The 24,169-nt window shown below is 39.1% G+C and overlaps 1 protein-coding gene across 2 annotated transcripts in view; it reads right to left on the bottom strand.

Moving 5' to 3' along the window:
- Positions 1-22,577, bottom strand: part of CHD1 (chromodomain helicase DNA binding protein 1) — an 87,390-nt gene extending 64,813 nt beyond the window's left edge. The window contains exons 1-2 of one of the 2 annotated variants that reach the window (XM_019668734.1): positions 22,019-22,577; positions 19,786-19,984 (exon numbers count right to left, since the gene is read on the bottom strand). In XM_019668734.1, the coding sequence (XP_019524279.1) occupies positions 19,786-19,838 (53 nt within the window). In that variant the 5' untranslated portion in view covers positions 19,839-19,984; positions 22,019-22,577. Of the gene's footprint in view, positions 1-19,785; positions 19,985-21,691; positions 21,841-22,018 lie in introns of those variants that run through there. The other variant, XM_019668735.1, reaches the window with a different exon arrangement.
- Between the last annotated feature and the right edge of the window lie 1,592 nt (positions 22,578-24,169).

Genomic DNA, 24,169 nt, shown 5'->3' on the forward strand with positions numbered 1-24,169 from the left:
TAGTCTTAGAAAAGATACACTGAAGTATTAACATGTAAAGGGGCATGATTTCTGCAACCTACTCTAAAATAATTCAGAAAAAAATAAATGTATCACATATATTGTGTATATATATGTGTTTATATATACATATATATAGAGACAGAAAATATAATGGAACTATGGCAAAAATTTAAAAATTAAAAATTTGGGCAAAAGATCTATCAAGAAGGTCTTGGTACTGTTCTTGCAACTTTTCTGTAATTGGAAATTAATTCAAAATAAAAATGTTAATAAGCAAAAAAAATGTTAGTCCAATACCACAAACTTGTCATGAATAGTCAATATTGTGAAATCTCATTTGCGGTAGTAAAAGGTACAAAGATAAGGAAATTTAAAAGCCACAGAAGTCAAATGATTATGAAACAGGCAAGTAAGTAAACATTCAGTGGCATGAAAAATAAAAGTATGTACTATACAATCAGTCAATAAAATGGCCAACTAGACAGGTAGAAGAAAAAAAACTGCATAAAGCTTTTCCTTACAGAGACTTGGAAAGATAAAAATGTTAAGCAAGGGAAATTTAAAGACCAACTGTATATAACAGCTGCCTCAGAAAGTACTAGTTGCCTAACTCAGCATGTCATCTTCTTTTCCTTAATAACGGAAATCCCAGTGTTATGGTCACCCAGTATAAAAGAGTGTAGAGCACAAACTTCCTGCAACTAAGTGTGGCTATTAGCTTAAGTTCTGACAAATGAGACGAGACATAAGCAGAAATGTTGGGTTGTACTTCCCAAAAGGCTGTTCAGTTGGGGCTAACTAAATTAGGAGGCACTCCCTTTTTTGGCCCTTCTAATTTGCCTTCAAAGTTTGCAGCTAACAGGAGGAAAAGATGAGAAACATGCTCAAAATTTGCATCTGCACAGTTCTTTTAATATACAGGCTATTATTTTTTTCCAATATTCCCAAGTTTATTATAAGACAATGTTCTTAGTAACTTGAGTGACCAGAAAAAATAAATATTCTATTCAATAATAAAGACATGAAATCCATTTTTAAATTGTTCCTTCAAGTTAAATATTTAGGTGCTTTAGCACAGCTATCGCCAATAGTTTACTTCCTCATGACTTCCGTTTAATTAAAATGTTGTAATTCTGTATCTATGGACTGGCTTAGAGAAAAGCTTCTCCAAGTCTAACCAACAACAAGATCACCATCCCTCTCCAGTTTTTCATTGCATATGCCTGGCCCACCCCATATCCTGTGGTGAAGGCAGCCAGCCCTAAGGCTGATCTTCTGGGGTTTAATGGCTCAGTTTTGTTTTTGGGATAAAATGACTAAAATCTGATCTCTGCCTACCTCTCCAACTTCATCTTAAAACCACTCTCCCATCCCTATTCTGAACACTACCCTCACTAACTTCCTTCAGCCCTTGAATTTGCTGTGCTTTCTCACCTTATAGCCTTGGTATAAAGCAATTCTCCCTACCTGCAAAACTTGTTAATCCCCATCCCACCTTCTTCCCTAGTACTCCTACTACTCCACTCATCCTTCACTTCTCAAACTGAGCTTTTCCTAAACCTCCTCCCTCAGACTACATAAGACACCCTAGACACTAACACTGTCTGGCACTTATTACATGCTTCAATATACGAGTAGGCTAGCATGAGCGTAGGTGTGTTTTCCTTAACAAAGTGCCTAGTTTCTGGCACTTTACCTGAAAGACTCTGAAATTTAAATATTTGTGAATTAATAAATGGTTAATACTACCTCCTCTTTGTTTTTTATTCAAAAAACACCATAAGTATAAGTCTTTCATACAAATTTTCTTGTTCTTTCCTACTGGTTTCTCTTCGTCTACTTTTCTTCTTTTGTCTTTTTTTCTTCCTCCAAGTCATCTAAAACTGTTTTGGGGGAAAAATTAAGAAACTTCTTTTGAACAATCAGAAAATCTGAAAACACTGGGTCTACTTCCCACATAATCACAATTGTCTATACCTAAGTAGCAGTGGCTCCTTTCGATGATGCATATAATCTCCAAATCACCTGTCGTAATTCCCCCCCACCCCCAACAAATGTCTTATACCTGGAGAGTTTCATTCATATATGTCATCTGCTTGGCCCTTATGGTCCTTTTTCTCATTTATACCCCAATTAAGAAATAAATATAAATAGCTCTTTATGACCTGCAAAATATTTTCATACTGTATTCCATTTTATCCTCACAACAAAAAAATGTCTTTGAAGGCACATGTAGGGAGTTTTTCTAGATGCTTTTCAGAGTCAACCCTTCCAGGGTCCCGGTTTTAGGGAAGCTTAATTCTGTAGTCAAATACTTAGTTCCAAACCCAACCCCAACCTCCTGACCTGAAGGTCTATATCCCTCCAAATGTGCTACCATGTTTGCTCAGAGCTTACTGCTTCTTACTCTTCTGAGTTCCCTTTTGTTTCTGGCATGCGAAAGTTTCCTCTAAGTTCAGCCGTGCACCTACGGTATTTTTTTTCCCTTTGCTGTTTTATTTAGCATTTTCACATGTTTGTGAGTAGGAAGTGCTTGGGGAGTGAGAGTCTATATTAGTTCAGTCCAGCATACGATGGAATAGCAACCTCCTTTCTCTGTACCCAACTTTCCACTCAAATCAGTCCTTTGAACTAACGAAAAAACTAAGACCTATACTTGATACATGAGAACGAAGTCTTCTCAAGTGAATAAACAAAGATTCTTCAATGCTATTACAAGGGAGGGAAGCCTTCAATATTCTTTACTTTTTTATCACAGGAATTGGAAATTAGTCTGCAATGGATAGAAAGAGTGAATAAAAATAACGAACCACCTAAGAAAATGGTAATGGACAGCTGCTTTCCTGACCACTAGATCACTAACAGAAGAAACTGGCCCTGACTAATCTTGGAATAGATACAAAAAAAAAAACTCAAGAAAGTGATAATTGGAGTGGGTGTAAAAGTACTGAAAAGGAATGAGAAGAACATTTCAAAATCGTAGTACTGAAGAAAAAAAAATGCTGTGTCTTTAAACACTATATGTAAATTAGACTACCAGTATCAAAGGCTTAGATCAATGATTTATTTTAATGCTATTAAGTAATGTATCCATTTATTTTTGTTTCTAGTACACAAATATTTTCTTTCTAGTTTATGACATTTACTGAATACTTTCCTGTTTTAAAACAAATTGGTAGTAGTATTTAGATGGATTAAGACTGGGGAGGAGAGTTAGGAGTGCTATCGCATACAATAGAAGGTAATGTGATTTTCCACAGAAATATTATAATATAGAATGGTGTGCCTGACACAGTAATACATACACAAAGAATTTGTTGTTCTAAAGAACAAGCATGCTGCAGTAAATTCTCACTTTATGCACTGCTCCCTTTCCCTTCAACTACTGCTTGTTAATGTCATTTAAAAGGACTTCTTGGGGGCCAGCCGAGTGGCGCGATGGTTAAGAGCTGGCTTGGGATGCCAGAGGGCCCCGGTTCGGATCCCACATATGAGGGCCAGTGACTGCCCTCCACAGCTAAGATGCTGAACAACAGCTCAACCTGGAGCTGAGCTGCCGTGAGTCACCAGCGACAGCTATGCTGCAGCCACTGCTGCAGTGGGTTGCCATGGGCTACGGTGTCCAGCGTGAGTGGCCAGCAGCCGCAGTGAGCGGCCGTCCAGAAGCCGGCGACTGATCTGCCTCACCCGGGAAGAGTGCAATGATGGTGCCAACTTGGGCCAGTGAAGCAACGTCCTCCACAACCAGATTGAAGAACAAAATGACAGCAACTTGTCTATTCCCCTTCCCCCAATTCTCCAGCACTGTTCCCATCCCCCCAATTCCCCAATAAAAGTCTTTAAAAAAAAACAAAAACAAAGGACTTCTTGGGAAGATTCTGAATTTTTTTGACAAATACTTGTGGGAAAATTCAGACGGGGCTAACCTAATCGTGTTCTGAAGTTCAACCCTCACTTATTTTCTCCTAGCTTTCTAAACCTTTCTTTTCATTGTATTTATATCTGTACACGCATTAGATGAGCTTTGGGTTTCTGCAACGTAGAAATAATAAACATACTTAAGGATTACTGTGAAGATTAAAAAATGTAAAGCATACTCTCTGACATATAGTAGGAGTTCAATATTGATACCTATTAGAAATAAAAAAAAAACCTCATCTTTTTCTTGAGTTCAAGATCAGAATGATTATTTCAAAGTTTACATTAGGTGATTTTTGGATTGTCATAATTATAAATATGTAAAATGTCTGAATAAAACCTATAGGTATACTAAAATTTTCAAAACAAATTATTTAATGAAAAAGGAAGACATGGTGATTACTAAATGGTGCTATGCACTAGACATTTGGTTCTCTTTACTCCTTTCATTTTCATACAATAAACAAACAGAGGCTCAGAGGAGGCTAAGTGAAAAAAACAAACACCAATACTTTGATAAGTATACAAATTATGAACACATATGAAGAATTGAAAAAAAAATTCAGAAAAATGAAAGCCCCTAATTTTTAGAACGACAGGAGTGATATATTTTTAAATAATATTCTTTTATGTTTGCTCCACATGTATATATACTGGCTACTTGACCCTTTTCACTCACCTAGTATCCACTTTCTGTTTGGTCATTAGTATTACATAACTTCCCCCTCTGTGCTTTTCAGTGGCATATGCCCACCCAGTTATAGATTGATTGTATTTCCCAGGATCTCTCCCATGATTTCTCAGGATACATATGGCCATGTGAACAGGTTTTGGCCACTGGGAGATGGCTAGAAGTGATGTGGGATTTCAGCGTCACAGGCTTAAAAATGAAATGGCTTTCCTTAAATCCTCCACATTCATATCTCCTTCCTGCTGACTGACAATGGCAATCACTGGAACAATAGAAGCCATATGTCAAGGGTAACAAAGCTAGCCCACTAGCCAGAGTACCTGTATAACTTCAAAGGTTTGAGCTCACTTCCCTGAAAAATGAAAAAGAAATAACTGTATTTGAGCCCTGGTGTTTTGAAGTCTCTAATACATACAGCACCTTAATCAGTTCTCTAATATACTATAATAATGCTATGTGATAAACATTTTTGAAACAAGTTTTGTGCATATATAATTTGAATTCATTTGTTTATCTCTTCAACTAACAAATACTGAGCAAGAGTTTCTAAGTAGGAACAAAACGCCATGGGAAAAAGTAAAACTTATGAGAAAGATATAAAGATGGGGCAATTTCTGACTGAGAAACTGGAGTTGAGGGAAATGGAATTGGGAGCAAGGCTTTAAGGAGGGAGTGATTTTAGAGCTCTGTATTGGTAGCATGCCCCATACTTTTCTCTCTAGAGAACACTTCCTTTAAGAAGCAACTGATAAAACTTACCACTCTTTTAAGATTACTCAAAACATTATATCCTCTATGTAACCTTCTCCAAATTCTCCAGGCAGAGGTCACTGTTCCAGACCACGTATTCACAATATTTTGTTCATGCCATTAGTAATTCCCTCACATTACAATTATTTTTATACATGTATCTCTCTTCTAACTACACCCTGGAATTCATTAACTCAGGGCTTAATTTTAGTTATTTTTATAAACAATTATCCATTTCAACAGGACTAGGAAAACAATATGAAAATTAGTAGGTATTGAGTAAATACTAACAATTAAAAAAAATGAATTAGTGGTCAAAAGCAAAGGCTTTCAAACTTCTTGGACCATGACTTAAATAACAAATACATTTAATATCATGATGCAGTACACACATGTGTGCACACATGTAAATAAGTTTCATGAAATAATACTCTATAAGAAAAACACTGTATTTTCTATTCTAGTTTACATTATTGGGTTGTCGGAAAAGTCATGACATATTTTTTCTATGTTTTTCATTGCAAAAATGGTTCATGACTTTTCCGACAACCCAGTATTTTCTTTCACTTAAAAAAATATCTGATCATGATCCTCTAATGTGACACAACTCCCTATTTAAAATATATTAACCTAGTCATTTAGAAATGAGAAGGGTTCAGTTATATGATGACTAAGATCAGACCACCTTTAAATTCTATAAAATTGTATTAAAATTTGCTATCCACATTATCTTTTATTATAAACCATAAAATAACTGTCAAATATTTTAAAGCTATCCAGAAAGTATCTATCTACCTGTATGGTTCTGAAAAAGTTTGCCACTGGTTTGCTAGGAGCTGAACAAACACAACAGTTCCTTTTAGCATTCTAAATTACCAATCCAAGACTAAATTCTATTATAAACTTTCTTAAGTACAGTATGATTATATCACCTTAAAGTCTCTAACTGAATAAATGAAAATAAAACTGCTAGAAATAGACTCTAGGAAGTGTAACATTTAGCATGACTAATATCAAAGATAATTATTTGGGTTTGGTATGTTGAATCTGAAGTAAAGACAATAAATTCAAAGTTTCTCTAGTAAGCATTCAGGAATTAGATGAAAAACAAGTGCTATGTATGTATGTGTATATATATACACACACACTCGAAAGTCACTAATAGTTCAATAAAACATTAAATTTGTTGTATTGATATAGTAAATTACTAATTATATAATTTATAACAAACAGGTAAAATTTGATATTTTTTTCCTTATTGGTAGTACCTACCATGTGGAAGTCTAACACAAGTAGAAATCACGTTTTTAAATAATCTTTAAGTGGGAGGGGGCAGTAGTAGGTAGAATTTAGAAATTAAATTGGGGCCGGCTGAGTGGCGCGATGGTTAAGAACTGGCTTGGGACGCCAGAAGGCCCCGGTTCAGATCCCACATGTGAGGGCCAGTGACACTGCCCTCCGTGGCTGAGATGCTCAACCTGGAGCTGGGCTGCCGTGAGTAGCCGGCGACGGCGTAGGCTGCAGCCCCTGTGGCAGTGGGTTGCCATGTGCTACCGTGTGTAGCCAGCAGCCAGCGTGAGCGGCTGTCCAGAAGCTGGCGACCGGTCTGCCTCACCCAGGAGGAGCGCAGTGATGGTGCCAACTTGGGCCGGTGGGGGCAACGTCCTCCACAACTAGACTGAAGAACAAAACGACAGCAACTTGTCTGTTCCCCTTCCCCCAATTCCCCAGCACTTTCCCATCCCCCCAATTCCCCAATAAAAATCTTTAAAAAAAAAAGAAAGAAATTAAATTGGATTGGCCCTGAGATGAAATATGCTGAAGCTAGATGATACATACACGAAGGTTTATTTCACTATTGTTACCACTTTTGCATATGCTTGAAATTATCCACAATTTTTAAGTTAGCACAAAAAAAGTCTACATTTAAAAGTTCAATTTTAAAGAAATTTTCCATTTGATTAATTTGCTTCGCTTTTTAAAAAAAGGTTTCAAAAATGTTTATATGGGCCAGCCGAGTGGCGCGATGGTTAAGAACTCGCTTGGGATGCCAGAGGGCCCCGGTTCGGATCCCACATATGAGGGCCAGTGACACTGCCCTCCATAGCTAAGATGCTGAACGACAGCTCAACCTGGAGCTGGGCTGCCATGAGTCGCCGGCGACGGCGTAGGCTGCACTCCCTGTGGCAGTGGGTTGCCATGGGCTACCGTATGTAGCCAGCAGCCAGCGTGAGCGGCCGTCCAGAAGCCAGCGACTGATCTGCCTCTCCAGAGAAGAGCGCAATGATGGTGCCAACTTGGGCCAGTGAAGCAATGTCCTCCACAACTAGACTGAAGAACAAAAACGACAGCAACTTGTCTGTTCCCCTCCCCCAATCCCCCAATAAAAATCTTAAAAAAGAAAAAAAAAATCTCTATATTAAAAAAAAAAAGTTTATATGGTCTTAAATTACTTTAATGAATAGTCACAAAAATACAAAGTTCCTAGCACTTCATGCCTTTCTTCATAACAAAATTATTTGTAATTTGGTATTTCATCAGTCTGTATATACCCATAGGAGTGTGCTGCACGTAAGAACAACCTCCATGCCGAGTCAGTAAGTGAAATAATCAATGTAGTATAGTATGACTGAGATAAGCTACCGCACACTAGGCCAATCCTTTGCTATAAAATACATGCTAAAATTGAAATAAAGAGACAATTATTTATATGTTTAGTACTCATGTACAGCTAATTGTAACTCTTTTCTTATAAAATTTCTTTTCAGATCAAACTTCTTCCTTTCATTTTTGTAATCCAGAATTTAGTCATTTACAACTGGGAATACTGTAGTAGTTGCATCAAATGGCAATGATCATAATCTACCTCAAGCACAAAAACAAGGATAGTCTTCTGCGAGGGAATTTAGACTGTAACTCCACTCTTCTCCAATGCCCCCATTCCTTTAAACAAAAATTTTAAAAATATTTATGTTTAAATTACAGTTAACATACATTTATATTAGTTTCAGGTGCACAACACAGCGATTAGACATTTACATAATTTATGAAATGATCGCCCCAATAAATCCAGTACTCATCTGACACCATACATAGTAGTTATTACAATACTATTGACTATATTCCCCATGCTATACTCTACATCCCCATGACTATTATAAAACCACCAATTTGTATTTCTTAATACCATTCTGCCTTCATCCATTCCTGCAAATCACCGCCCAATCTGGCAACCATCAAAATGCTCTGTATCTATGAGCTTGTTTCTGTTTCGTATGTTCATTTATCCTGTTCTCTAGATTCCACATGTAAGTGAAATCATGTAATATTTGTCTTTCTGTCTGACCTACTCCACTCAGCACAACAGGACCAACTATGTTGTTGCAGTTAGCAAGATTTCATCCTTTTTTATGGCTGAGTAGTTTTCCATTATATGTATGTACCACCTCTTCTTTATCCATTTAGCCACTTGAACACCCAGGTTCCCTCCATATCTTGGCTATTGTAAATAATGAACATATGGATGCAAATGTCCCTTCAAGGTAGTGTTTTGGATTTCTTCAGATAAATACCCAGATGTGGGATTACTGGGTCCTTCTTTGTCTCTCGTTAGAGCCTTTGTTTTCAAGTCTATTTTGCATGGTATATGCGTAAGCATTGCCACCCCAGCTTTTTTTTCTCATTTCCATTTTCATGAAATACCCTTTTCCACCCCTTTACTTTCAGTCTATATGTGTCTTTTGATCTGAAGTGAGTCTCTTGTAGGCAGCATACATAAGGATTTCATTTTCTGATCCATTCTGCCACCCTATGTCTTTTGATTTGAGCATTTAATCCATTTACACTGAAAGTAACTGTTGATAGATATGTAGTTGTTACCATTTTATTGTTCTCCCTTTAACATTTCTTGTAATACTGGTTTGGTGGTGATGAGCTCCTTTAGCTTTTTCTTGTCTGGGAAGCTCTTTATCTGTCCTTTGAGTCTAAATGATAGCCTTGATGGGTAGAGTAATCTTGGTTGTAGGTCCTTCCTTTTCAATACTTGGAATATTTCATGACAACCCTTTCTGGCCTGCAAAGTTTCTGTTGGGAAATCAGCTGACAGCCCTACAGGAGCTCCCTTGTAGGTTAACTGCCTTTCTTTTGCTGCTTTTAAGATTCTTTCTTTGTCTTTAACCTTTGACATTTTAATTCTGTGTCTTGGTGTGGGCCTCTTTGGGTTCATCTTCTTTGGGACTCAGCGCTTCCTGGGCTTTAATGTCTGTTTCCTTCGCCAGGTTAGGGGAGTTTTCTGTCATTATTTCTTCAGACAGGTTTTCAAACCTTGCTCTCTCTTCTCTTTCTGGTACCCCAGTTATGACAATGTTGGTGTCACAGAGGCCCCTTAAACTAACCTCAATTTTTTTTTTTTTGCTGTTCTGATTGAATGTCTGATGCTACCTTACCTTCCAATTTGCTGATTCAATCCTCTGCTTCATCTAATCTGTTGATTCCCTCTAATGTATTCTTCAGTTGTTGTAGTCTTCATTTCTGGCTGGTTCTTTTTTGTTTTCTATCTCCATTTTTGTTTCCTATCTCTTTGTTGAAGTTCTCCCTGAGATCACTGAGCATCCTTACAACCAGTATTTGCACTGCTGCATCTGGCAGATTGCTTGTCTCCTTTTGTTTAGTTCTTGTTCTGGAGCTTTGTTCTGTTCTTTCATTTGTGAAATATTTCTTTGTCTCCCCATTTTGGCTGCCTCCTGTGTTTGTTTTTATGTATTAGGTAGAACTAGTATGTCTCCCAGTCTTAGTAGAGTGGCCTTATGTAGTGGATGTCCTATAGGGTCCAATGGTGCAGTCTCTCTGGTCACCTGATCTGGGTGCTCCAGGTATGTCCCCTGTATGGGTTGTGTGTGCCCGCCTGTTGTAGTTGAGCCTTGGTTGCTGTTTGCACGTCAATAGGTGGGACTGACCCTCAGGATGACTGGTTTTGAGGACTGGCCATGACTACAATGGAGGAGCTTTTGTGCCTGCCCAGTATGCCCTTTGGGTGTGTCTTTTGTAGAGGTGGTTGGGTGGTGCTCTGGTGGGGTCTGAAGCTGACCACCAGGTGTGTTGGTTCTGGGGCCTCTTGGGAGGGGGCTCTGTTGCAGGTCAAGGTCAGCCACTGCCTATGACCTGCCCAAGGAAACCTGGTATGAGCTACAAAGTGATCTGCAGATGACTGCCACTTGTGCTGGCCTTGGAGGTGCCTGGGAGAGGCTAAGCTGCGAACGAAGGCTGGCTGCGCTAGTGCTGGACTTGGGGCTTCTTAGCAAGAAATATGGGGCACATCAAGGCCACATGCTGCTTGTCTGGCATTTGCAAACCTTTCAGTTTTTAGAAACGTCTCCAGCATGAGCCAAAACAGGCTGTTTGTATGGAAAAGACCCTGGAAGCAGCTTGGATGGGCCCACCTGCAAATTAGGTGGGTGGGGTATCAGGGAATCACCAGGGTAGGGCGAGTGGTATTAGCCAGTTGATTGAGGTACAGAGATGGCAGCCACCTATGTCTGCATGCTGGGTGAGGGGAGGCTCAACAAAGGAACAATGGCTTCTATCAGTACTATGTCTAGGAGTAAGATGCCCTTCCAGCCCTCGACCTGCAGCCAGGCAATTCAGTTCCTCTCTGTATGTCCCTGGCATTTTTCACACTGCTGCCCCAGCACTGGAGCTCAGAATGAGTGAGTCCATCAGTGAGTTAGTCCATGCATGGACCCATTAGGAGGAACGCCTGGGACTCCAGCAGCCCTCTGTGTCACTCAGCCATAATTTCCACCCGTTTTCATAACCATAGTTGGTGGGGGACTTCTTTTCCTGGCACTGAAGCTCTGGGTTAGGAAGCCTGGTGTGAGGCTGGGACCCCTCACTCCTTAGGGGGTACCTCTGCAGCCAGGATATCCCTCCCCATTTTACCCAACACATATGGGAGTGGGACCAGCCTATTCCTCATCTTTGCCCCTCTTATCAGTCTTGATGTGGCTTCTTCTGTATCTACTTAGCTATAGGATTTATGTTCAGCTAGACTTAGGGTAATTTTCAATGATGGTTTTCTGTAATTTTGATGTGACTGTGAAAGAAGACAAGTACAATGTTTACCTACTCTGCCATTTTGATCAAAATTCCCCAAAACTCTTCAGCATAGTATTTATTGCCTTCTAACATCATTTTTCCTGGGTATAAAAATTAATCTTTGCTTTTTGCCTAAGCCTGTCAAAATGTCTCACCTTATAAAGCCACATTGCCAGGACTTTTAACACAAATAAAATTTAAGACTACCAAGATTTTAAATGACCTCTCAAAACTTTTTTAAAAAACTTAATTTTGATTTAGGGCTTGATGCATAAATTAACCACTTGTCTTATGATTAAACTTGTTTCCTATCTTTGAACTGCTGCAGACTGTATCTCTCTGTATTTGCCATATCCACCTGATATTATAAACATTTAAGGTCTCTTTCTTGATTATAAACCTTAGAGAAGAATCTTAAATTTTAGTACTTCAGGTTATCTACCTCATAGTAGTTGCTCAATCATCTCAAATAACTATCTGAGGAGAGAAAACTGTATTGCTGAAAGCAGCGACGGAGATGTAAAATAGCTCCCCACTATTTTTGTGCTTTATGCCTCAACTGTGACAGATACTGTAGTTACTGGATTCCAGAAGCCAGTATTGTTTAGACAGAACTTTGAGTATCTCTGTATTTTAATCTCAATAACACAGATCTCATTTACTTGATTGTGTATTTAAACCTGGCCATTCCATTATCACCTCTAGATCATAATAATCTTTCTTACATTAATTTATAATTTTAAAATATGGCAAGATACTAAATTACTCCAGGTGACTATCCACACTAAAAAAAACTTTTGAATGCAGTTTAACATTTACTTAAAGTTGACTTTTTCACGAAGCTGTATCTCATATCCCAGTTACAGATAATATACTCTTAAATATAAACAGCAATGTTTTTGTCATTCATATATAAGAACTTGATTCTGGAAGACTAGATTCCTAAAATCTCTCCCTAAACCCAGTGTTTCTGACCAGTCCATTCACATGGGTAATATACACCTCCCATGGGTATCTCTCAATACATGCATCATTTATTCAGCTATGCTTTCTTTTTCTTCCTTTCTCCACCTGGGACTAAACCATACAAAAACTTCAGCATAACAATGAATAAACCTCAGGGTAAAGAACTGCAAAGCTAAACACATTCTCTTTATTAGCAAACTTGCACTTCTTTATTATGGGACCATGACTTCTGTAAAAACCTTCCTCTCTGTCATGCTTCTGAATATATACCATTTGTTCTTCCTTTCTTTCCAAACTACATCATCTCTCATCATTAAGATTACAAAAGTTAAAGAGCTCCATAACACTTCCCACATAGCCCACTACATTATTCTAGTAATTTGCCCAATTCCATTTCCTTTTACCTCACCTGTATATCTATATGGCCCCATGAATTTGAGCATACTCACTTATTTGTGTATTTAAACCTGGCCATTCTATTATCACCTCTAGATAATATTTCTTCACATTAATTTATAGTTTTAAAAGATGGCAAGATACTATTGGGTTGTTGGAAAGGTCATGACGTATTTTTTTCTATGTTTTTCATTGCAAAAATGCGGCATGACTTTTCCGACAACCCAATAAATGACTCCAGGTGACTAGCTTCATATATATGCATATAAATTTAATATGCAAACAAATTTCCTGAGAACTTTATTAAAATGAAAATTCCAATTCAGTGGATCTGGAACACACAGGGGAACTTTCAGGGTGAAGAAATCTTTCTGCACAGTATTAGAATAAATGATTTTATCTATTTACCAAAACCTAAAAAACTGCATATCATACAGTAAATATATGCAAGTTAAAAACAAAAATTTATCAATCCATGTGGTTGAGGATCCCAGAATAGAATGCAAACTATGACAAATGAATCTAACTTTATCACAAATTTTATGGTATAACCACAATAAAAAGGGAGGGAAACTAACTTGAGTAATTTGGGAAACAGTTTTTTGACTAGAAACTATAAGACTAAATATAATAGGAACTATACACTGTACATAAACATTGTAATTGGTAAATTTGTTTCTTCTGGTAGTATGGCTTAGAAATTCTGAAGCTGCTTTACTTGTATACTATGGTTGAAGTACATGGATGGTGCATGGTGGCAGCCAGGTGTCTGTTGGAGATGGATGTTATAAAGAAGCAAGAAAGGAAGTTTAGGATAAATCCTATAGTACAGAATTAGAGTTGGAGATGTCAGTACGAACTGATGTTCACCTGACAGATACAGAAACAACTACAGATATGTAGATACACATGGTTTAGTATACCTATATTATCTAGCTCTGTCTGCTTTGTCTGCTGAGACGGCCTAGAAACAGTGACACCTGAGTAGCAACAACCATACCCAGCACTCAAATCTTGGTTTCTAATATCCTTTCTACAACAAAGGGAATCAGGGTTCTTTGGAGAAATGGATGTTTCTAGGGCAAGACAATAGGAGTGTGTATAAAAGGACACATAAGCCAACTTGAACGAGAGCTCCCAATGGGCAAGCCCAGAACAATTTAAGCAGCAAAATAAAAAACTTATTGGATTATAACCCAAAGTATCAAATACATATATATATATAAGTCCATGCTTATACAAATGAATGATTAAATGGGGGACAAATGACTTCTTTACGGAACTATTCCATTTAAAATATGTAGATACACCCCCCAACAGAAGATGGAACTTAATTCGCAGCCCCTACTTCCACCCACATGAGAGTAGGTTAGACATAGTGACTTGTTTCCAAAGAATACAGTATGAAAAAGAAAAAACAACTAACTCTACAGTGGAAAAACCTGGCAAATACTACCTTGGCCAAGTGATGAAGGTTAACATCATCAGTAATGCCATGTGGATGTCATGCTCCCCATACAATGTGACTAGAAGAGCACTTCTCTGTGATAGTCTTTCTAAAAATTGATAACCCTAGTTTATCCTAATAACACTATCAGACAAATCCATTGGGGGACAGACTATAGGATACCTAGCCTGAACTCTCAAGACTGTTAAGGAAATCAAGGAAAGACTCAGAAACTCTCATAGACCAGAGGATACCGGGGAGAGCTGACAACTAAATGCAATATGTACCCGTACCCTCGATTGAATCCTGTAACAGAAAGAGCACACTAATGGAAAAACCAATGAACTCCAAGTGAAGTCTGGAATTTAGTTAATAGTTTTTGCAAAAAGATTTTAAAAAAATAGCTATAAATCTTGTTTCCCCTTCTGGCGAGTGGGAACCATTAATGCTGTGTACATCACAGGAGTTTTGTGAAGAGGAACTGTGATAAATTCATGTAATGCACTATGGACTATGTGTATCAGTCAGAGTAGAGCTCAGTAATTATCGGTTGCCATTTTTATTGATTTTAGAGAAATTAAATGCACCCAGCCTCTTGCTGGCATGGCCTAGGACACCATTTTTGGGGGGAATTCCCAAAAAATAAAAAGCATGTGTAATAACAGCAAGGTGCTTAATAAATCCAGGTAAACAGCTCCATATATATGCATATAAATTTAATATGAAAACAAATTACTTGGGATTATAGTTAAAATGAAGATTCTGATTCAACATGTATGGGGTGGGGCCCAAGGTTGTACATTTTGAACAAGCTCCTAGGTGATGCCCATGCTGCTGGACCACACCTAGAGCTGCAGCTTTTCTATTGCTGTAGTTTTTTAAATTTTCCATAAAAAACATAAAACAGAGGCCTTCTTCATCTATTCTTTCTCTTTGCCACAAAGAAGTACTTTCATTTATTTATTTTTTTTAGCTGAGCCATCCTGCCGCCTGTTGGCAGCTCAGGGGCAGCTCAGCTCCGGCCGCGAATCAAACTGGCGACCCTGTTGCTCAGAGCGCGCACTCTTGCGCGAGCTCTTAACCAACTGAGCCACTCGGCCGGCCCTACTTTTGTTTTTAAACAAAGAACTGTATCAGATGTAAGCCACCAATCAAGATCTTAAATAAGCAACTACTTAGGCAGTATCAAAAAGGGGTGAGTACACATTAATGTTTGCCTCCACCTTATCTCATGCCTATGTCAATAAAAGTAACGTCTTTGAAAGTCAAGCTATATACAATTCTCTTATCCTTACCAGTTTAAAGTCTAAATACTTGACAGTAATCTATCTTCACCACAATCCTAGGAAATTCTGTGAAAATTTTAATTTAGTAAATTCTATTTGGAGAGAAAGTAACCTATTACTAAAGCTCCTGCCTAACAGTTTGAGTTTTCCAAGCATAAGAAATGATCTTAGATGATCTTCGATTCAGTAGCACGTACAGGTTATTTGAGGAAAGAAAAAAATTCACAGGAAAAGATGAAGAAAACACATACTGAACTGAGAAATGGGAATTAACAAAAAATGAGATGGAAAAGTCATACTTTCCTGCAACTAATGACATCACAGAAATTTTAAAAACCAGTTTCTATAACTCAATGATTTCTTGCCATTCTGGCTTTGTAATTTCACATTTTTCTGTCTTCTTCAAAATGTTTCTTAGCACAAACTTATGAAATTTAAGAATGAATTAACTTTTCTGTAAAAAACTGAGGTAGCTGCAAACTCAGGAAACACCATTTTAACTGACAATGCCTTTGAAATTTGTTCCAATTTATTTAGTGAAAGAAACTAACTGATTATGATGGCAAGAAATCTTTCTGGTATGTGTATACATAAATACAATGTTTCCAAAAATAGTATACCATAGTAGTATTCAACATGACACGAAAAGATAGATGGTGAAAAATATGGCCTGTGTTCAATTTAATTTTGACTTGGTGTTCCTTAAATTTACCAGGTCATTTAGACAACTGGGCTTCTCAAAGCCTTTAAAAAGCCTTTTAAAGACTGGATTTCTAAAAAGGGGATTTTCACTTAGAACATTTCCATTGATCTTATTTCCTACTCACTGCCTACACTAAACACTTAAAAAATTAAGATCCAAAGATTCTTGAAGCATAAAACAGTAATAAAATATTTTCTATAAGCCAAGGAAATTTAAGTGCAACATAGAGTTCCTCTAAGTAAATATGAAATTTACACACATATATATTTAAAACACATATGAATATATTAAATCAAGCATTATTAATGCTGTAAAAACCTATAATAAAAAAAAAGAATTCTAAGAATCAGGGTCAACAATGATCAAGTGCCAGCTACTGATTAATTCTAAATAGTTAAGAACATTATTACACATCACCAAATAAGTTCCCTCACTCTGTAAGAATTTTTCAAGAGCATAATATATAGAATTACACTGATTCAAATAAATTCTCAAATTTACACTAACTTACATTATTGAAAATTTAATCTACAGGCAAGCAGAGAGATTCTTCTCAGTATTAAGCATGTACTAATCATTCCAAAATTAGCAAATGTGACTATATATTTCTGGTCTTTACCTATAACTCTTATTCCTGAAGTAAAGCATCATTCAAGATAACTTTAAAATAAAGAATGTCTAACAGGATGTGAAAAAATTGGTTGCAAATAACATCAACATAAATCCACACAGCTGAGAAATGATCCTGTGAAATCTTCTGGCAATATCTTTAAAAAGCTTAACTTCAGTTAGAGAATAAACTTTGTGCTGAGTTGAAACTGATGTACAGGTGCATCCTGACCCACATTTCTTAGTAAATAAGTTTTAAAATTGACAGTTACAGAATAGGCAAAGAGACACTTTCCTGTGTATTCTTCTTCCTTTTAGTCAATAGTTAGAGAGCTTTCCACATGGAAATAATTAAAAAAATATTTTTTTAATAGAAAGCTAATTACACCCACTAAAAATTCCAAATAACTTTTTGCTAATTAATTCTACTTCATTTCATAAACTTCCACAAAGGGGAAAAAAATTGTAGCCAATAAAAATAAAATTTACAATGTATAACATTTTTAAAAGCAAAGCGTATTTCCCCTCTCATCACTCTATATTAATATTCATAGTAAGGTAACTTTTGGGTTTTTTTGCAAGAAAATTCCTGTATCTATAAAACTCACCTTCTCATTTGTTAAACTAGGCACAATCTCCCCTCTCTGTACTGTCTTGTTATGAAAGCTTGGGGACATGGGGAGCGAACCTGAGGGTTACTAACAATGACAGCAGAGCAAAGGAAAAGGGTAGCATAACAGCAGTTAAGGAAGAAAATGAAAGCAAAATAGAAGCAGGTCCCCTGATAAACACCAAGGCAGTTGCAAGAAATAGATAACTCGACAGCCACACTTCTTAGAAGGACATAAAACCCATATGGGAGAATAATGAGGGAATATGCTTTGCAATTATTTAAAATAAGCATGCGATGTAAAAGAGTCCTATAAGTAAATTTGATTTCACAGGGATTAATTTTTTTCACCTATACTATCAAATTTCACTTACTACTATACTCCCCTTTGCTTTACATATGGAAGCAAAATAAAAGATTACTAAAACAGGTAATGGGTCAGAATATAACAGCATGTGATCTCTGCATACTCAACTAGAGGATTTGCTCCCAAGAGTCTTATTTCCTATTTTGTGGGTAGTTTGGTTCCTGTGTTTCCTCTAGGTATTTTTACCTATTAACCATTTCATTGCTCACTACTGAATAAGAATGTGAACAATGTGACTCTCCTATTCACTTACTAGTCAATATACCTATAGAGATTTGAATCAAAGCTGAGATTCAGGTTTCCTAAGTTAGCCTCTCAACTCTGATGATTCTAGTCAAACTCTGTCGTCTGATACCTTATTATACTCTGCAACGTGGTAGGATGAAACTTCAAAATCATTTAGTTCAACTCTTCTTATTTTATGGTTAGGAAATCATTCAGAGAACTAGTTAGTGCAGAGATAGTGTCAACTAAGGTTCTATAACTCCTGGACTAATACTTTGGTTCAACTAAATCATGCTGCTTTTCCATAACTGTTCCTTTTTCTCCATGATGTTCTTGTTTATCTAACCAGTTGGCCTGTGAAAGCTGATAAACTAAAGTTTATCTAGCATGACCCCAAAATCCCTAGGCTCAGGTCAAATACATAAACCTGAGCTTCATTGTCTATCCAACATTTTTTCTGAAACTCTCTTAACTGACAAAACTTTCCTATTTCTTGTCCATCACCGTAATTAATGTTTCAGTTATGTAGCACCCTGTATGTTACATAAAACATATTAATTATAAGCAAATATTGAGTGTTCACTGTATTAGTAACTATTTTAAGCCCTTTAGATGTAGCATCTCACTTAATCCTGAACTTTAGGTAAGATAAATAATACTGTAATCTCCATTTTATAATCCCCATTTCAAAGCCTCAGAGGTTAAATAATTTGCCCTAATTCACACAGCTAGTAAGAAGTAGAACTGGGATATGTAATCAGGGAGTCTGACTCCAAATGTCCATATTCCTGATCTCTACATGTAGTTAAGTGTATATATAACTACATGGATTGTATTATTATTAATGTGCATATAACTCAAACTTTTGGGTCTACAGAAGAATTTAATGACTCTGTAGTTGAAGGGGCTTTTGACACATTACAATAGCTTATTCCTATAAACTATATCTTCTTTGCAAAGACACAGCCTAATTAAGAACTCTTATTCATATATAACTAAAACTCAAATTTGAAAGAAAATATGGGAAAAAAAGCATTGCAGCACTACTTTAACAAATGTCCAGATCAGCAATGTCCAAAAGGACTTTTTGCAGTGATGGAAATGTTTTCTATCTTCACTGTTCATCATGGTAGCCATGAGTGTTTACTCAGCACTTGAAATGTGTCGTCTAGTGTGACTGACTGCATTTTGAATACTTTATAATTTTATTTAAATTTAAATAGCCATATGTGGCTATGGCTACTATAGATTGGACAGCACAGGTATAGAAGACAATATACCAGAAAAAGATAAGTATAGAAACTCTTAATTTGGAGAGTGCACTAACAGTAAAATCAATTTCAATGTCTCTTTTTTTTACTTGCTCTAGCTTCAATTATTAACCCAAACAACATAAGCCTCCAAAGAGATTTAAGTAAGACAAACTTTCTATATTTAAATTCTTCTTTGTGTATCTCAATGGAAAAAAATAATTTCTGTATTATCATAAAAGCTTCATATATTATTGGGTTGTTGGAAAAGTCATGACACATTTTTGCAACGAAAAACATAGAAAAAAAATGTCATGACTTTTCCAACAACCCAATAGAAACTTTTTACTATTTGGATGGATAAGAGGAAGAATCTGAATCTGAAAACTCTGCTGCCTATTAGGAAGCTAAAAAGAATCACACACGTTTCCAATTCTCTTCATAATAAATACTTGATAATAAAGGGCTTACCTTGATTCTCCACTACTGTTTCTAACACTTTCTTCATCACTGTGTCCATTCATTGTAAATATCAACAAGTTTTAAAATAAAATATAAATCTTCCCAGTTTAAAAGATGAATATAAATATTGACTTCTCCTTGAATATCAAAAATCACAGACGAATTTTCTTCAACATTCACAGGTTTCCTGGGACCCTTTCTGATTGACCTAAAAAAATATATTAAGAAAGTAAGAAAATTTCTTGTAGAGAAAAAGATAAAAGAAAGTCTATTTAGAACTAACACAAATCTATTTAGATATAGAGGTAGTAAGGAAGGGGTAGAGGAGTTTTTTACCCAAAATTCCTAGGCTTCTATTAACTACATTACTGACTACTAGAATTTAGCACACCACTGCTTATTTTTACCAGAAGAAATTAAAATATTTGTGAATAAAACTTTTAGACTAATTGCAACTATGTAGCAATATGTAAATATATGTAACAGACAACTAAAACAAAGTGGCAGTATATAATATATACATACACCCCAATAATAGAAAATGGAGTCTTATTAAATATCGGTCAAATGAAGTGAGGAGGAAAAAGGTTATCTTTAATCAAGCACTAAATCCTATCACGGAGGACTTCATATACTCAAGTGAGGGAAAGTTTTGAAAATGCTCACATGAGAGCAGAATAAAAAAGTGTCATATAATCTTAAAAATATATATAGGTCAAAATAAGTATGTTCTTTCACAGGTAGGCTGATAGTGAATTGAAAAAAATTAAATAATATTTATCCAGTTTGGACTTACAGTGATTCCATTTTTAAAGACAGTAATAGAACATACACTATGATTTTTTAAGTAGGGGTTTGAGGCAAAAATCATGGACCAAGACACAGCATTTCCACGTTTCAAAATTTTAGCACAACACTGGAGTCACCTACAAGCCATCCACGAATAAACAAAGGAGATCTCTGGCAGGGGAGGGAGAGGAAGAAGCGGGGGAAGGAGACGTCAGATCCTTCCCCAGCCAGAAAGTACCGAGAGCCGACTGAGAGCAAAGCTGTCCTCCGACCTCAGCAAAGAGAATTCACTCCTACGATTATTTCCATTCCACCAAAAAAGAGGGGAAAACAGGCCGCTGACAACTCAATCATTGCAAACTCTGCATCTAGATCGGGGTTTTAATTCTCCAGAGAGGACTACTCCAGTAGACTCCGCAAGAACTGGTTATCCAAAAAGTAACTATTCCACGCAACATTTATTCCTAATGTTAAATATTCATTCCAACTAGTCAATAGAGTCTTACTATTAAACAAGTCTTAGTTACTCTACCAAACTGCCTCTTTCCTGAAAAGTCTCTCTCCTTTGAGAAAGTTCACTCCTCTTTTCGTTCTTTCCTTTCACCTTCCTTTCGTCCCTCAAAATGGCTTTCTCTGTGTATTGTAACTTCCTTTCCCCCCCTCATCTTTCTTCTCCGAGTAAGTCCTCTTTCTGAGACCCTTCTCACAACCAGAAGTTCTGAAGCTCCAAGCGCACGCAGCTCTCTCCTGCCTTTCAAGCGTCTTAACAATGACTCTTCCCTAAGTCGTTAAACCTCCTCAATCCTCCTCTGTGTCCCCGTCTTTTAACAGTTGCTTTGCTTCTATTAAGTTTTCGAACCGGTACACGACTGGAGCTTGGAAACCTTCCTCCTGCCTCATCTCTCCATCGCTGCTTCGCTCCGATCAGCCTCCCAGCTGCCCCCCACCCCCGCCCGCCTCCCTACCTCCCTGCCTCCCAGGGCCTCCATCCCGGTCCCGGAGTCTCTTCCCGCCTCAAACTTCCCGCAGACCCGCCCCGCGCCCTCCCAGGCTCGCCCGGGCGGCCGACCCCTCCCCCTCCCCTCCCCACGTGCAGGGAGCCCAGCTCGCAGTGGGACCCACGCACCAGCCAAATGCTCGCCACTCGTTCTTCGCAGCTCTCCCCTCGCGGGCCCTCCAGCCCCAAGCCGAGGAGGCCCAGGGTCAACCGCCTAGCTGCCCGCCTGTCCGGCGGGAGGATGCGCTCCGCGGCGCCGGCCTGTGCTCTCCACTCACACGCCCCCTACGCGCCGAGCCCCGTCCGCCGCTGCCCACCCTCGCAGAGCCGCCCCGGCCTTCGCCCGGCGCCCAGCCGCTGGGCCGCCGCCCGGGCACCGCGCCGCCTCCGCCCTCCGCCCGGCCGGTTCCCGTCCTCCCCGCCACATCCTGACCCTCCTGCCGCCCCCTTTCTTACCCGCTGGCGTGCAGGCTTCGCGGGGCGGAGGGAGCCGACTACGATCAGCGGCCTCCCCCGCGCCCGGGCCCGCGGTCGCTGCCGCCGAGTGAGTCCTCTCGGGCTCCGGGTGTCTCGGGTAAGCAGGAGTCCGTGAAGGGGAGGGGGAAGGGGAAGGACGCGGAGGGGAAGGGGAAGCCCCGGCCCGCGGCACCAACGCGCGATCCCCTGCGGAGCAGATCCAACAATCAATTCATTATTGAAGCACCAACGGATAGGGCAGCAATAGCGAGAAGTAATTAGCCGTCGTCGTTGCCGCGGCCACGCGCGCGCTCCCGCTCCCGCCGCTTATCGGCTCCCGGCAGCCGCCATGACGCTGAAAGAGCGAGCGCAACCGTCTCCGTCGTAGCCGCCTCCGCCGCCGCCACCGAGGACGCCGTCGCCTCCGCCTCCCGCGCGACGTAAGCTCCTCTGCTCACTCCCCTTCCCCACTCTGCGCGAGACAGGCGGGCGAGCGAGCGGGTGCGAGCACGCCGAACCCCTCGGACTGGCGCGCGGGCGGTGGGAGGGGCTACGCTTTGGAGTCGTGGGGCGTAGGAAGAAAGCGATTGGTGCGGACGGAGCGAGTGCGCGGACGCGCACTGATGGGAGCGCGCACGGCGATCGCGCAGAGGCCGCCGGACTCTGGCCACGGCTGTGGGCCGGTGATCCTTGCTTGGGTGCCCTCCCTTAGCGGTTCTGAGTTGAGTTCCGGGAAGTGGGAGCTGCAGGCTCGCTCCGTGCGGGTATGGACGCTACTTTAACTCGGGACGGTTGCGCAAGGATGTTGCGGCGGAGAGACTGAGAAGGAACCGGGAAGCAGGGGGGTAGGGAGGTGCTGAAGATTTTGATGAGGTTCGGGGAGCCGCCGACGGGCCGCAGTGGATAAGCCGAGAGGGCCGAGTCGTACGTGGGGGTCCGGTCGCCCAGGCCTCGGCTGCATCTGATCGCCTATCCTAAGAGGCGGCGAGGGGGCTGCTGCGTCACACCGGACAGCCTGGGAACCCAACCGTTGGGGAACTGTGGTCACCTCCCTCCGCCTCCTACGCTTAAACGACCCGAGACCGAGGCTCCCTCGGGGGTCCAGTGTCCCTTGTGGGCGGGGCACCTGAGAAAGAGAAAAGAGAGACCGAGTTGTTGACATCCTGTGCCACTTTTGATTTCATTTGTGGGTAGCCCAAACTTGGTTCAGAGAAAGAAAAACAAAAACTTTTACAACCTTTCTAGGTTCCTTCCCTGGAGGGCGAGGGTGCAAAAAAGTAACAAAGTAATTCGAGGGAAGTTAGTAACTGTCTCAGTTTAACGTGCTTGCAATTTAGTTGGCGGTTTCTTTCATAACTGCGGGCCTCAGATACAAGAACCCTTTAGATGTGTCGAAGGAAACACTATCGATTCAAGCATGACGGTGCCCTTCACTCTTTTTGAAAGCATTTTTTTTAATCAAAATTTTTTTATTTTACACTTCTCTATTTTTCTGACCCACAGATCAATCTTGAATCACTCAAATAATTTTTGAAACCTAATCCCATTCTTCAGGTATTTGGTGTAAGGGGCCACCGTTCAAGTCAGATGAATTTGAATGTGGTAATTGCATTCCCAAAATAATTATTGTCTACATGTGGGAAATATTCACGTTTTAGTCTACCAGCTGTTTAAACAGTTTTGTTCAAAACATAACTCCAAATATGTGTTTGTTATATGGAAAAGTATTTTCACCCTTAAGTAGGGGGAGGCAAACAGGTATACATTGTCTACTCAAAAAAAATGTATGTTTGTGATTAATGAGTAGTGTAACAAAATGAAACACTACGATAGTTTCCAAAATGATCTGTGTTCAGCCCCTCTTTTTTAAATTTGATTTTTCCCCCAGTTATCAAATAGCTATAATCCTGGGTTTTGAGGAAAAACAAGATCATACAAATCTCCATCTCTGCGGTCCCTAAAAGTAGGAACTGTGTGCTAAGTTTTAACCTTAATGGTAGAAACTTTCTGTACTTTCTACTGGTTTCTTTCTTGGATTATTAGAGTGATAAGTAAAAAAAACCCCAGAAAAGTAGTAACAATGGGAGATAAAGACTTGTAATCAGAAGTATTAGTCAGATAAAGTCTTCAAATATATTTATACTACATTTT

This window comes from Hipposideros armiger, unplaced genomic scaffold (assembly GCF_001890085.2).
Source record: "Hipposideros armiger isolate ML-2016 unplaced genomic scaffold, ASM189008v1 scaffold_536, whole genome shotgun sequence".
Classification (NCBI taxonomy): domain Eukaryota; kingdom Metazoa; phylum Chordata; class Mammalia; order Chiroptera; family Hipposideridae; genus Hipposideros; species Hipposideros armiger.